The sequence below is a fragment of the Mastigoproctus giganteus genome, chromosome 6 (genome assembly GCF_048544385.1).
Source record: "Mastigoproctus giganteus isolate SK-2022 chromosome 6, ASM4854438v1, whole genome shotgun sequence".
Taxonomy (NCBI): domain Eukaryota; kingdom Metazoa; phylum Arthropoda; class Arachnida; order Uropygi; family Thelyphonidae; genus Mastigoproctus; species Mastigoproctus giganteus.
The window spans coordinates 152,103,689-152,119,167 of NC_143580.1; the positions used below are offsets into that span (position 1 = coordinate 152,103,689).

General features: G+C 37.1%; 1 protein-coding gene across 1 annotated transcript in view; it reads left to right on the forward strand.

Moving 5' to 3' along the window:
* Psn (presenilin) overlaps window positions 1-15,479 on the forward strand; it is a 228,676-nt gene that overhangs the window by 134,282 nt on the left and 78,915 nt on the right. Inside the window, exon 6 of the mRNA XM_090376534.1 lies at window positions 14,846-14,944. Within this exon, the coding sequence (XP_090232660.1) occupies window positions 14,846-14,944 (99 nt within the window). The remainder of the gene's footprint in view (window positions 1-14,845; window positions 14,945-15,479) is intronic.

A 15,479-nucleotide genomic window follows, 5' to 3' on the forward strand; every position in this document is an offset into this window, starting at 1 on the left:
TTTATTGGATGACTGTAGAAAAGTCTACAGCATGTGAGACAAGCAAAAAGAAGCAGTACTGTTGATCTGGTCATCAGCAATGAGTCTTCAAACATTAAGAATCTTCAGGTAAATGACCACAATGTATCAGTGATCACACTGTACTAATGTGGAATTTAATTAATGGTATAACTACAGTTAAGGGTAAAGCTTTTGCTTTTGTAAGGATGACTACAGTAGTCTCAGACAGTTTTTAAATTCTGTGCAGTGGAACCAACTGATATTACAAACAACAAATTCTAAATGAGAAGCATTCGGGGAAAGTAATCATAGAAGCTACTAGGCTTTTCATATACCAGCTAAGAAATACTGTTCAAGGCTTAGACCTAAACCTGTCAGATGAACTGATGAGACTTCTGGCAGAGAAGAAAAATTTGTGTGATGCATATAAATTACAGGTGATACAAAACCTGTTATATATACATACATAATTAGTTTGTAATCAAGCTACAAAGGAAGTTAGCATTAGCATTAGTAGAGGCATTTGATGCAAGAAAGCAAGCTTATGCAGCATCAGCCAAAAAAAAAAAAAAAAAAAACCACTTCCACTTCACCCCTCTGTTCGTTCAAAATACCTGTCCAGCTGAGCCTTAAACTTCTTTAGGCTATCAACCTCCACCACAAGGGATGGAAGTCTGTTCCACCAACCAACCACCCGCTGGCTAAAGGCAAATTTCCGCACGTCTATCCTACATCTGTCTTTCCTCAATTTGAATTTATGCCCTCTCAGGTGATTATTCTGAGCTAGAGGAAGAATCCCATTAGCATTGAGCATGCTTAAACCATTCAAGGCTTTATACACCTCTATCAGATCACCTCGCTGGTGCCTAGTCTCCAGACACTGTAATTTGCAAAACTTAAGCCTTTCTTCGTAAGAGCACCCCTTTGTTCCATTCACTAATCTTGTTGCCCTTCTCTGTACTCGTTCCAGCAGCTCTACATCCTTCTTGAAATGAGGCCTCCAGACCTGTATACAGTACTCTAGGTGTGGCCTGACCATCGCCTTATACAATGGAATAATCACCTCCTTATCCCTGCTGGAAAAATTCCTGTATATCATTGATCATTTATGCCCTCTCAGGTGATTATTCTGAGCTAGAGGAAGAATCCCATTAGCATTGAGCATGCTTAAACCATTGCAGCCCGTCTGCACTGCTCAGAGAACTTCATATCTGCCTGCACAACCACCCCCAAGTCCCTTTCATTCTCTACCACTGTCAGTGTTGTACCATAGAGTTGATACATTGCTCTGGGGTGCTGTTTCCCATGTGTAGTACTTTACATTTGTCAATGTTAAACTTCATTTGCCACCTCTCAGCCCATCTGCTCAACCTTTCCAGATCCTGTTGCAGAAGCATAGTGTCAGTAGTGTCCTTGACAACCCTGCCAACCTTTGTATCGTCTGCAAACTTGGACATTAATCCCGATATACCATCATCAATATCATTTATAAATACAGAAAACAATAATGGACCCAACACTGAGCCCTGAGGGACTCCACTAATAACATCAGTCCACGATGAGCAGTGTCCATTGATTACCACTCTTTGTCTTCTCCCCCTCAACCACCCCTTTATCCATAGCAGCAATTTGCCTCCAATGTCACACTGCTCCAATTTGTGTAGCAGTCTTGCATGTGCAACAGTATCAAAAGCCTTTCTAAGATCCAAGTATATAATATCAAAGTTATTCCCTGCATCCAGTTCTTTTGTAACTGCATCATAGTATCCAATCAAGTTGGTCAGGCAAGACTTCCCCTTAACAAAACCATGCTGTGTCTGAGCTATAACTGAAGTCTTGTCTAAATGATCCTGCAGTGCGTCTTTAACCAGTGCCTCCATTAATTTTCCTGGAACAGAAGTCAAGCTCACAGGTCTATAATTACTTGTGTCAGCCTTTGATCCTCCTTTGTGAATTGGGGTTACATTTACAGTCTATGGGTACCTCCCCTGAGTCCAAGGAAGCTCTCATAATTATGGCTAAGGGTTTGCTTACTTCCTTTGCTGCCTCCTTTAATATAACTGGATAGATCCCATCCAACCCGGGTGCCTTTCTTGTGTTTATCTTCAACAGTTTCTCCTCCACTTTACTCCCAGTTATTTCAAGATTCTGTAACTTACTGCTAGAGTTGAATACACCTCTGGCATTCCCCTCGCTGAATAACTCCTCATGTGTGAATGTCGATGCAAAATATTCATTTAGTTTGTTAGCCACCTGAGCAGGATCATCAACACTTGACCCATCAATATCAAGTGGACCAATCTGATTCATCCCTTTCCTTCTAGAGTTTACATAAGTAAAGAACTCTTTGCTGTTTTTCTTTGCATCCCTTGCCAAGGATTTCTCGTAATCTGCCTTCGCCTGCCTAACCTCCTTTGTAACTTGGTTGCATATCAACTTGTATCTATCATAGGCTTCTGTGTCATGTGTTAATTTGTAAGTATCCCATGCATTTTTCTTCTCTGCCATATGCCTCATTAGTTCATCTGACATCCATTTTGGCCTAAACCTTGAACAATATTTCTTAGTTGGTATGTAAAGCCTAGTAGCTTCCAAGATAAGTTCTTTGAATGCTTCCCATTTTGAATTTGCTGTTGGTAACATCATCAGTTGGTCCCACTGTATAGAATTTAAATACTGTCTCAGTCCATCGTAGTCGCCTTTACGGAAGCAATAACCCTTCCCTTTACCCCTAATGGTAGTTACCTCTTTGAGTAAATCCCACTTCATAGGCTTCTGTGTCATGTGTTAATTTGTAAGTATCCCATGCATTTTTCTTCTCTGCCATATGCCTCATTAGTTCATCTGACATCCATTTTGGCCTAAACCTTGAACAATATTTCTTAGTTGGTATGTAAAGCCTAGTAGCTTCCAAGATAAGTTCTTTGAATGCTTCCCATTTTGAATTTGCTGTTGGTAACATCATCAGTTGGTCCCACTGTATAGAATTTAAATACTGTCTCAGTCCATCGTAGTCGCCTTTACGGAAGCAATAACCCTTCCCTTTACCCCTAATGGTAGTTACCTCTTTGAGTAAATCCCACTTCAGCACACTGTGATTACTGCCACCTAGTGGTTCATTTATCTGCAGATTCTTAATGCATGAAGAATCACTGCTGATAATCAAATCAAGAGTATTACTCCCTCTAGTTGCCTCCCGAACATGCTGATGTAGAAAACAATCATCCAATAAATCCACAAAAGCCCTGCTAGTGTGTGAGTATCCAGCCCCCAAATTCCAGTCAATATCTGGGAAATTAAAATCTCCCATTATAAGACACTCTGATTTACTGGCCCACTCTATTTCCCTGTACAGTTCCTTATTATACTCATCAGAGTCATTAGGCCTATAGCACACTCCTACTCTCAATTTTGATTTCCCAATGTTTATGTCACACCAAACTGACTCCACACTGCACTGTCCGGCGATGTCGACTGGCTTCACTTCCTTGGTTTTTATGTGTTTCTTAACTAATAGCATAACACCTCCCCCCTTCCTATCCTGTCTATCCTTTCTGTAGACATTGTACTCCCCAAATTGCAGTTCCGCATCCCTTATATCTGTGTGACACCACGTCTCTGATATCCCAACAATATCTGCCTTCGATGTTTTGAGCAATACCTCAAATTCATCAAATTTATTTACTAAACTCCTAGCATTGGTGTACACGCAAGTATACCTGCACCTGTTTCTATTCTTAGCTACCCTAACACAACCCATGTGTTTACTTGTACCACAATGGCTCCCAGTAGTCTCTGAAATACCATGCATCTTGTTTTTCAGGCTTCTGCTCATTCTTATAGAAGCAGTGCAAGAATCTCTTTCACCTCTGCCAGTGGCTACTGTCAATCTATTGGTCTTTGTCTCCCCCCAAGCTAGCAGTTTTCCGACCCACCTAACACTGCCTCGATAGCATCAGCAAATATTCTTGCACCCTTTCTATTTAAGTGTATCCCAACCCTGTAGAAGCAGTCTCTCCTGTTAACAAGTACAGTCCAGGCTGAAAAAAATTCTACCCCTTGAGCCTTGCACAATCTTTCCAGGGCCGAATTGATCGACAAGGCTCTCATCATATACTCCCTCCTATCGTGTCTGGGCAGAATTGCAGACACTTTCAAATTCAACCCTAATTCTCGGCTTTTGTTCAACAGTGACCTGTACTTGTTAAGTAATTCTGCCGGTCTCCTACTCTTAATATTATTAGTGCCAACGTGTACAACTATATCACCTTTTGTGCCCTTAAAAGATGATATTCGCTCTACAACGTCATCAACCTTTGCCCCTGGCAGACATACCCTGGTCCTGTTCCACCTATCTTTTTTACAAAGCATGTTCCCCGTTTCCCTGACAATAGAGTCACCAACAACTACTAGTTCCTTCGGGACCAGCGCATTCTGCCTTGGGGGTTGTCTCTGTGTCACGCGATGCCCAAGTGCAAGCTCTGGCGTTGATGTGGGCAGCTGAGAGCTTGATGGGCCCCTCAATTTAGTTTCTTCGAGGGCATCCACCCTGTCCCTCAAGCTCTCATATAGGCCCAAAAGAACGCCGAGTTGTTGCCTGATATCGATACACTCCTTGCATCGCGCACACACAAAGACATCCCCCTTGGTAGTATCATGTCCCGTACCCGATTGCTCTGCAAACATCAAGCAAACAGTGCATTTTATAAGGCTGTGAGTCAGAGGACAACTGCCCCCCTCAGTTCTGCTCTGAGCCACAGCACTTCCATTAGCTTGAGCCTTTTGCTTTGCTGCTCTGGTCTGAGTCATGATTCTATTAATTTATTAATTAATTATGTTATGTTATTAATTATATTACGTTTGTAATCTAAGTCGTTATATGTATTTATTTAAACGTACAATTTAACTGCTAACAAAGTTCAACTAACGCTATCTAGTACGGTATATAACCTACGGTATATCTAGTACGGTATCACAATGGCGGGAAAGTTAATAACGGTAGCGGTAGTTACGAACACGTGGAAACCCTTACCGATACTTTTACAAGGCCGAGTAAAGAATAAATACACCAAATTAATCAAAAAATCACAAAATAATGTTATACTACTAAATTTAAATCAAAAGTTTTAGAAAAATAATAATTTCAAATCAATAAATAAGAAAAATCCACTTAGCGGCTTGGAACACGACCGTCACTAGTAGCCTCGTCAGCAGACTCCTTTGAGAAGCTAAGGCAGATTATGAGAAGTTTCTGGCAGCAAAGACTTCTATGCTTATATTAACAGTATAAATGGAGTTGAATCACAAGTTGGGCTACTTGATATCAGTGGGTTAACTGTTGATGACCTTGCTCAGGTTACTGTCAAATTGAATATGTATTTTGCAACTACATTCACACACATGAGGAATTCTTTTAGGAAGGGGATGCCAGAAGTTTATAAACTCTAACAGGGATCTAAATAATTTTGTGATAACCTAGGAAAGTGAAAGAGAAATTGTTGAAGCTAAACATAAAACACACCCCTGTGATGGATGGAATCTGTCCAATTATATTAAGGGGGGCAGTAAAGGAGGTAAGCAAACCCAGCTGCTTCATGCATTTATAATAAATAAATAGATTGGCTAGGCAAGATTTCTCATTCACAAATCCACTGTAAACCATTAAGAATATCATTCTTCATAGATATGGTTAAATCTCTTATCCCTGAATTCACTCACTGCACCTGTTTTTAGTAAAACAGGATGTGTACTGGGCACTCCTGGAACCCTGTCTTCCCTCATTTCCTTTTCCAATAGACTCTTCTCCTAGATCACCATATCACTTAAACTACAGCAGTCTGATTTGTCATAGTTCCCTTGTGGTTCAAACAGCCTTTCAACTCTAAAGACCTTTGCAAAATACCTATTCATCTCCTCTGCCACTTCTGTTGGACTTACTATGATTTTCCCATTTTGATCACGTAATGGATCTGTCTCATTCTCTTCTTTTTGGAATTCATTTACAAGATGTACTTGTCTCCATTTTTAGAGCTCTTTCCTAGTGATTTCTCATATTTAGTATTGTCTCTCTTTCTCCAGTGGTTTTGTTACATGTAGGTTTATAATACTCGTATAAATCACTCTTATGATTTCTAACTGTCCCATGCTTTTTACTTTTGCTCAGTTAAACCTTTAACTCTCCTGTCATCTGTTTTGGCCTTATACAATAGGATAATCATCAGCTCTTTATCCTGCTGGCATAATTCCTGTATGTTATTGACAAAACACCACAAGCTGTCCTATCAGTCCATCTTCACTGCACAGTTTCCCCGAGGTCTTTTGAGTGTGATACTACACAGTTGGTATGTTATTTTGGAATTACTACTACTCATAATCAGTACTAGAGCTTACAATACCGAGATCCCGAATACCAGGATCCCGGTCATTCTTTACTGGTTTCGATACAAAAATACCGGTTTTTCGGTACTAATTTAAAAAATAATTGTTTCATTTAATCACATAAAGGTTATAAAATCACCTACATCCAAAAATCCCAACATACCGATTGTATTTAAAAAAACAAAGTTAGTCTATATCTCAGAAACTGTATTTGCAATAAAAAATGTTTTTTGTGTAATCAAAACTGCCACTAAAAACATTAATTTTATTTGAACACATGGAACATGTATATTGCAGTTATGCAAACAGTATATGATAATGTTAATGTTTTATGTCATATTAATGAATAAACAACACACACTTTTATATGTGTATATATATAGTATACAATCCTGAGGCCTGGTGTAGCCGAGTGGTCAGGGGCGTTAGTGCAGTAATATGCACTTTTTGAGTGGACCAGGGTTTAAGCCTGTGACTGCTAAATACGATTAAAGTTTGTATTCATGGTTTACTGTAAACTCTACTGACCTTGTGGTTGTGCCGAATTATAAACAAGAACATTTTTATCTGTGCAAGTGGTATCATCACCGTCCTCCCCATGCTGAGTAGAAAAGGCCTGGATTCGAATCCCGTTGATGATGCGAGGAACTTTTATCAGCTTTTATCAACTTGACTTGAGACTGTTTCCGAAACCATCATCAACAGCCTAAAAACTCTTGTTACATACTTAGCACAGTTCTCTCTTCAGATTAACACAAATAAATCTGCACAAATGGTGTTCTCACTCAAATCACACCCAACTCAACTAAACCTGAAAATCCATGGAACCTCTATCCCTCCAGTAGCCAAGCACAGAGATCTGAGAATCATCTTTGGCCCTAAACTCAGCTTTAAACACCATGTCACAGATATTCACAACAAGATCTGCCAATCCAGATGGCTTGCCAAACAACACCTTCATGTCACAGAGTCTCAGTACACATTTCAATATACAGTCAGTCCTCGTATAGTATGATAGTTGTGTTCCTAGAAATCCTTGTGCAATATAAATAACAGGCCCTATGGGAAAAATAGGGTTAGATGCTGACAATAAATAATCGTAATAAAATACTTACGTATTTTATTACGACTATTACATAATAAAATATTGCTAATGCTTTTGCTTCTATCGTAAGCAAACTTGTTTTTTGTTTGATTTTCTATCCAAACACATGACAGCCATTCCATCTCTTCCAGTTCTTTGTGTCTTGATCTAATGGATTTTAATTACACTTTGAGTTGTTCCTGCAATGAAAGTTGTTTTTATTTTCTCTGCATTCTTTCTAATTCTCAGCGTTGCCTTATTTAGGCCAGTAGCACGTGCAATATCACATGGTCTTAATTTCACTCAAAGTGTTTCAAAATTTCAAATTTTTTCTCTATCAACAGAGGCGGACTAGCTATAAACCTTACCGGGGAAAAACAGGTGGGCCGGAGGCCGGTGTGATTTTGGCCATAAACGCTAGTATGAGTCCACTACAAATTTTCCCAGGTAAGAATTTTTGACCCAGTCCACCTCTGTTTATCGATATTGCTTTTCTTTTTCTCTCTGAATCTGTAGTGTCTTCACCAGGACGCTTCCTTTTCACACCTTTTAAGTATTTTACTCATTTTTAGGGAATAACGCACAATTACAAAATGAGGAGGCACGCTTGATCCACATAAACAAAGCTGCCAGTGTGTAGCAACTGAATAAACAACACCGTAAAGGGAGAGACACACTAACACCTCACTAGCTCACATTTTACTAAAGCACATTTCTGCAGGTTACTACCATAAAACAATAAAAACAATTTCCAGTTGCGTTTCTACTAGTGCAATCTGTTATAAACGGTAGTAAATTCGATCTAATTGCATTTGCGATTATACTGATAGCTGGAATTGTGTGGGTTTTTACGTTATTATGGCGAAAAGCGTTTCCCCTTCGCTCATATAAAAAACATAAATACATTTTCAAAATCTTTTCATTGCTATCGTGTTGCGTTCAGTTGGGGTGATTCCGCATTAGACTGCCATTTCTTGTAAACACAAAGGCGAATTGTGCATAAGCGAATTCGGTTCGTGTTATATACAATATTGTTCCCCTATTTATAAATTGTGTATGATCGAATTTGTGTAGTGTAAATACGTGTTATACGAGGACTGACTCTATTTACCGGATTCTTCAGCCAGTCATCTAAAGATATGAAATCTGGGTGTCGGCAGCAAAAACCATGCTAAAGAACATCTCATCTGATGAGTACTGGCTGCTTCAGTGGGTGCTCTTCAAGCACAAACTTCCACCCCTCACACACTTCAGAAATGACCAAACTTCTAAACTACAGAAAAGTCTAAGAATTGGTCTTCGCTCTCCTCTTACTCGCTACCGTTAAAATGATAGCAGGTAAAATCAATGCACCAAGTTTTTGACAGAGGTGTAATTGGAGAAAATCTCCCCCCCCCAAAAAAAATACCATGGAGGGCCCTCCCTTCTTTACAGTCTGTGGAGTGGAGCTCAGGAAGGGCGACAGATTCATGCCAATGGAGATGCTCCAAAATGTCCAAGAGATGGATGCTGATTACAAGAAATTCATCGAGGGCAAAGCCTACAGAAGACGCATCATCAGGGAGCAGCTTGTCTTCAACCGAATGACTGTCATTGTTTTTCCTTTATCAGTTTGTTGCTATTGTGTGGTGGGGTCAAAAACTGTTTTCATGTGTTTACAACTTTTTTCCTGTTTTAGTTCCTTTTTATGTTAAACCCCTAGCATTTTTGCTGTTATGGGCATTACATTAGGCAGGCAGGCATGTAAAATTAACTTATTTTCACTGATTGCAATAAAGATATTATAATCAGTTCACAAAAACCACATTACTTGACAATGATCACAGATTAAAATTTGCAAAAAAATCATACAAATTATAATCAAACGTTTAAGTATTATAATAATCTTAATAATAATACTTAAATAATCTTAAATATTATAATAATAATAATAAGAAGAAGAAAATGGGATATTTTTTTCCTGTTACCCCTTTCAGTATATCCTGCTGGCACCTGTGGTCGTGCCTATATGACCTTGTCAAAGGAATTCCTCAAGTACATTCCTCAAGTTAATAACAAATACCTGTATAATTACAGTTTTAGTTATGCCAATGATATTTATGACAAATGTTACGCAGCAGCAAAAATACATTACTCTAAATTTTCATATTCCTAAAGTATTCTGATTTTAAGTTTTTTATATTTAGCATTTCAATGCTGTACCTATAATTATTGCTCAAATGCCCTATACAAATACCAAAATTCGACTTGAAAAATTACCAATTGAATGCAATATAATAAAATAAAATTAAGTTGTTTTTATTTGCTGATCGTATGTTAAAACTGTTTGCTTCCGTAACAAAAAACATGATCTTAAAATTGAGAGGTATTTGTCGTTAAAATTTTTATTTTTTATATTCTTTCTACAAAATTAATCTAATAAGGTAAATATTTACTTACAAAAAAACTAATAAATATATAGAATTATATTCATATATTTTTACAATACAGTAGATACTTCAGGATTTTGGCTGTGGGGATTTTGGGCCAGACCCGTGATTTAATAACCACCAACCAAAAATTATAAAAAATATTTACAAAAGTATACTGCAGCAGAATTTAGCAAATAAATTTTCATGCAATTAGATTCCAAAACTCATTGGAACAGTTATTGTCCATGCTTAAAAGCTTTTTTGAGTTGAGATATTATTGTGTGCAGAAAGCTTTAATTGATTTCGATTTAAGTATTTATTTCTGTGAGGATGAATATAATTTATGCCTATAAAGTTAGCGGTAGATATGCTATGCTGCAAAGAAGCAAATCTGTTAACTGCAGATGAGCTGCCATAAAATTTATGATGAAACTCTTGGCAATCAAAATTCTGAAATAGCTAGAGAAGAATTGGATACAGCATTGACTCTCCGTATTTCACATACACATACTAATTTATCACAGGTTCTTCAGGATTTGCAAAGTGGGACACAGTATGATAGCAAATTATTAGTAATGGCCATATGGTGCAAGGAAGCCTAAGGCTTATATTGTACCAGCCAAAAAAGAAGGAAAAAAAAAAAAAAGAGTAAAATAAATGATAAAAGAAAAGCAAATAGACAACCTATGTATTTCCCTCCTCCTGTAACTGTCTGGCTGACCCTTGAATTTCCTCAACCACCCATGGAGGTAACTTATTCCAGTAATTTATAACTTGCTGGCTAAAATAAAACTTCCCGCAATCTAGTCTAAGCCTCCCCCCTCCCCGTAACTGGAATTTATGGTCCCTAGTTCTAGAATCATTTATAACTGTGAAAAATTCATCCTCATTCGCTTTACTTTTGATGGTCAGAGCCTTAATACCTTAATCAAATCTCCTCTAAGGTGCCTAGTTTCCAAGCTGTACAACCCACACTGCCGACCGGGCTTGCCAGGTGGGTAAAGTACCTGCCTAGCAACCCAAAGGTTGCGGGTTCGAATCCCGCCTCGGGCTTGGATCAAAGTACTGAAAAAACCTTGTGAGGTGCATTATGGCCACAGAAGCCGATGCGCCAACTACTACCAAAAAAAAACAACCCACATATTCGAAGCCTTTCCTCATATGGTTGCCCTTTTGCCAATCTCATCAGGTGAGTTACCCATACTTGAACACAGTATTCGAAGTGTGGTCTAACAGTAGTTTTATATAATGGGATTATGATGTCCTTATCTCTACTACCAAATATTCGATAAATCATTGATATAACACCATGCAACCTTGAAGCCTGTCTACAATACTTGGAGAACTTCATGTCTGACCATAATGTAACTTATAAGTCATTTTCCTCCACTACTGACTTTAGTTGAACTCCAACAAGTGTATGTTATTTTGGGGTTGCTGTTTCCCAGGTGTTAAGACCTTGAATTTTGCTTAATTAAAGCATAGCTGCCATTTTTCTGACCATCCCTGAAGTCTATCTGGTCACTCTGAAGAAGCTCTGCTTGGCGGTGATCATTAACTACTCTACCAATTTTTAGAGCAAATTGGTAGAGTCTAAATTTGCTATCATCTGCAAATTTAGACATCACGCCCCCTATCCCTTCATCAATGTCATTTATGAAAATCAAAAACAACAGTGATTCTAATACTGATCCTTGGGGAACCCAACTTCTTACATGAACAACCCAATCTGAGGAATAACCATTTATCACAACCCTCTACCTCTGGCCCTGAAGCCATCTTGCTACCCATCTAAGGATTTTCCCCGTGATTCCAACCTGTTCCAGCTTATAAAGTAACCGCTCATGTGGGACTGAGTCAAATGCTTTTCTGAAAATCTAAATAAAAAATGTGGAAATTACTCTCTAAGTACAGCTGAGGGACCCTGACAAAATAGCTAACCAGATTTCTTAAACATGATTTTCCTTTTATAAAATCATGCTATGTATCCTTCACAATTCCATTTCTATCTAAATGATCCTGAATTCCACCCTTGATCATTGCCTACATGATTTTCCCTACTACTGAAGTTAGACTGGTCGGTTGGTAATTTCCCACTACACTCTTAGAACTACCTTTATTATTGGTGATAAATTGACACTTTCCAATCCAACAGAATCTCTTCTGAGTCCAGTGATGCTCTATTAATTAACCTTAATGGTTCAATGCACTCACTTGCCACCTCCCTTAAAATTATTAGGTGTATGCCATCAACCCCAGGAGCCTTACTCGCCTATAGGCATGGAAGTTTTTTTTCATTAAATAATCATATGAAATTCATTAATTACATATTTTTCCACTTCACTCCCATATGTTCTTATTGACAGAAAGGGTTTTTCCCTCTGTAAATATCAATGCAAAGTTACTGTTGAGTTCATCTGCAACATCAGTTGGGGTATCTAATACTATCCCACGCAATTACATGTGAGTTCGATCTGATTTGTCATTCTCTTCTTTGCATTTATATATGTGAAGAATTCCTTAACTGCACTCTTTGCTCTCTTCTTTATTCCTTATCCCCACTTTTTGCTCTCTGCCTATACTCAGTAAAGATACTATAGTGAAAATTATACTGCGCTTAATATAACGTCTTTCTCTTTCAGAAAATGAACAGAATTCAACCTTGGAAGACCAACATGAAACAGAACATCAGTGTTCCACAAATTCTTTCCAAAATAAGAAATTGCCTGACTCTAATGAGATTTTAAATGATAAACTTGAGTTGGCAATTAATGAAATACATTTAAATATTCATGCTAAAAAAGTTCAAAGCCTCGAAAGTATGGATTGAGATCACTTGCGACTATCTCAGTACAATAGCATCATCCAACATAGAATCTGAAAGGGCGTTTTCTGCCACTAATCAAATATGTACCAAAATTAGATCCAGTTTAAACGATAACACTATATGCTTATGTTTCTTAGGAGCTCACTTTATTCAGACAGGTAGTATAGATGCTTAAACGTAACTAAATTTTGCAGTACCAATATGTATTATTATGTTGTTTTTAGAATAACTGCATTTTTAATATTTTTTTTTTCAGAATATTTATTATTGTAATAAAAGTTTATTAAAACATGAATTTAAGTAATTACAGTAATTATTTTTTCCTTACTTTATTGCACTTAACTGTCATCAAAATTTATTGAGAAAAATGTGTATTTTTGGAATTAAGATTTTGATTTCTGGTATTAAGATTTTGACCGGTATTATAAGCCCTATGCAGTACCTTGCATTTGTCAATGTTAAACTTCACTTGCCACCTCTCAGCCAATCTGCATAAGTTTTGTATCAACTGAAAACTAGTGTGATAGGTCTTCTTCAATATCATTATTAAATATTGGAAGCAAAGAGACTCAGCATTGAACTCTGCAGGACTCTGCACCACTAATAACATTAGTCCAAAAAGAGCAGTGCCCATTTCTAGCCTCTGCCTTCACCCATTCAACCATCATTTCATCCATAGCAGTAATTTACCCATAATACCATGCTGGTCCAGTAGTCTTTCATGTCAAACAGTATCAAAGGCTTTTCTGTAATAAGTATATGATGTCAAAATTATTTTTTGCATTGAGTCCCTTTGTTAATGTGTCATAGTACCAAATCAGATTGGTCAGAAAAGATTGCTCCTTAACAAATCCACTGCCATATAACTGCTTTCATTTCTAGATTTTTTGCATTTCCTTTTTTGATCAGGTCGGGAAAAGAACTCAATTAGTAAGTGAGAGAGTAAATACATAAAAAAACTGACACAAGGCACAGATATTTAGGAGATAACATATATTAAATTTAGCAAATACAGAACATACAAAGAAGCTTTCGGTTACTGAATGTAGCCTTTTTATGTGCTATAGCTGACCTTCGAGTACATAAGCATGCAAGGTCACCTCTGTGACCTCGTGCTTACGTACTCTAAAACTTCATGTATGAATGTAGGTGTAAAATGTCTATTCAGTTTGATAACAACTTGAACAGGGTGAAGAGTTACACCATTCATATCTATTGGATCAGTGTGATCCTTCTTTTTCCTTCTAGTGTTAACATAAATAAAGACGTTTTTGCTGTTCTTTGTCTTAGCTTGCCTAATCGCTTTGTGAATTGATTGCAGACTATTTTATTCTTACTATGGATTTCTGTATTCCCTGATAATTTATATGCATTCTACATTTTTCTTCATTGCCACTAGTGTCATCAGTTCATTTGACATTCATTTAGGTCTAAGCCTTGAATAATGTCTCTTACTTGATTCTGCAACTACTTTCCTGAATGCTTCCCATTTAGACCATTTAGAATTTGCATTTGGTGACATCATCAGTTGTTCCTACTGAATAGAATTTAAAAGCTGTCTGAGATTGTTGTCATTTTTACAAAATGAAAAATAAATTCTTCCTCTCTACCTTTTACTGTAGTTATATCTTTAAGTGGATACAATGTGATCACTGCAGATAATCATTCAAGCATATTGCATTCTCTTGTTGCCTCTAATGTTCTGGTGTAGAAAATGGCCATCCAGTAAACCCAGAGGTCTTGCTACCCTGTGAGCAACTAACCCACAAGTTCTATCTCAGAATTTAAAATCCCCTATTATAAGGCTTTCTGATTTACTAGCCCAATCTCTTTGCCTATATAGTTGTTTGAAATATAATGTTACATATTATATGGGAAGAAGCTGAATCATTATATTATGCCTGCAGAGCCACAAATGGAGTACATCAAACTGTAGCTTGAAATACTTTAAATTTGTTTTTTTAAATAAAAATTGCCTTTCTATATATCTACTGGTTTTGTCACAAATTTTTGAAATGAGAGGGCTATTTTTGAGAACTACTGCTTTATAAATTTAGTTCTTTAGTGTAGTTTTGTTTTTCTTTGTTGGTAATTGCTGTATACTCTAAATGAAAATTTAAAATATGAATGTTTAATACCTTGCAGATCTAATAGCTGTGCTGTGCCCAAAAGGTCCATTAAGAATTTTAGTTGAGACAGCTCAAGAAAGGAATGAACCCATATTTCCAGCTCTTATATATTCATGTATGTAAATTGTGTAATTTATATATCGAATTTATGTATGATGTTATAACAAGATAGAAATTAGATTGTCACCAACTATAATGGTGTTCAGTAATTATCCGTGTTCATCTAAAAAGAATAAACTGTAGAAACATGTTATTTTTATGTCAGATAGCTCATAATTTCTGTAACAGTGGAGAAAATTTTGAAACTCTACAATTGTATGTTTGTTACAAAATTGGCAAAGTTGAGTAATAATATATTATCTGCTTCCTGTTTTCAAAGGGAAAAACACTTAACAGCTAAAAAAACTGAGGACATGAGCTTGAATATATTTGAGAGGATTGTCCATCTTTTTATGTTGTTGCAAAGTGGTGAAGGCAGTTCAAGTGGGGACATACTAGTGTCCATGATTCAGAAATTCCATTGTGACAAAATTGTTTCACAAAAAACATGAAAAAGGAGAATATAGCAATTTGAATTGGCTAATAAGGTTTGAGTATCGTCTCTGTGGAAAACTGTTTTACATAGACAGTACTTTCTGCTTCGTGCATCA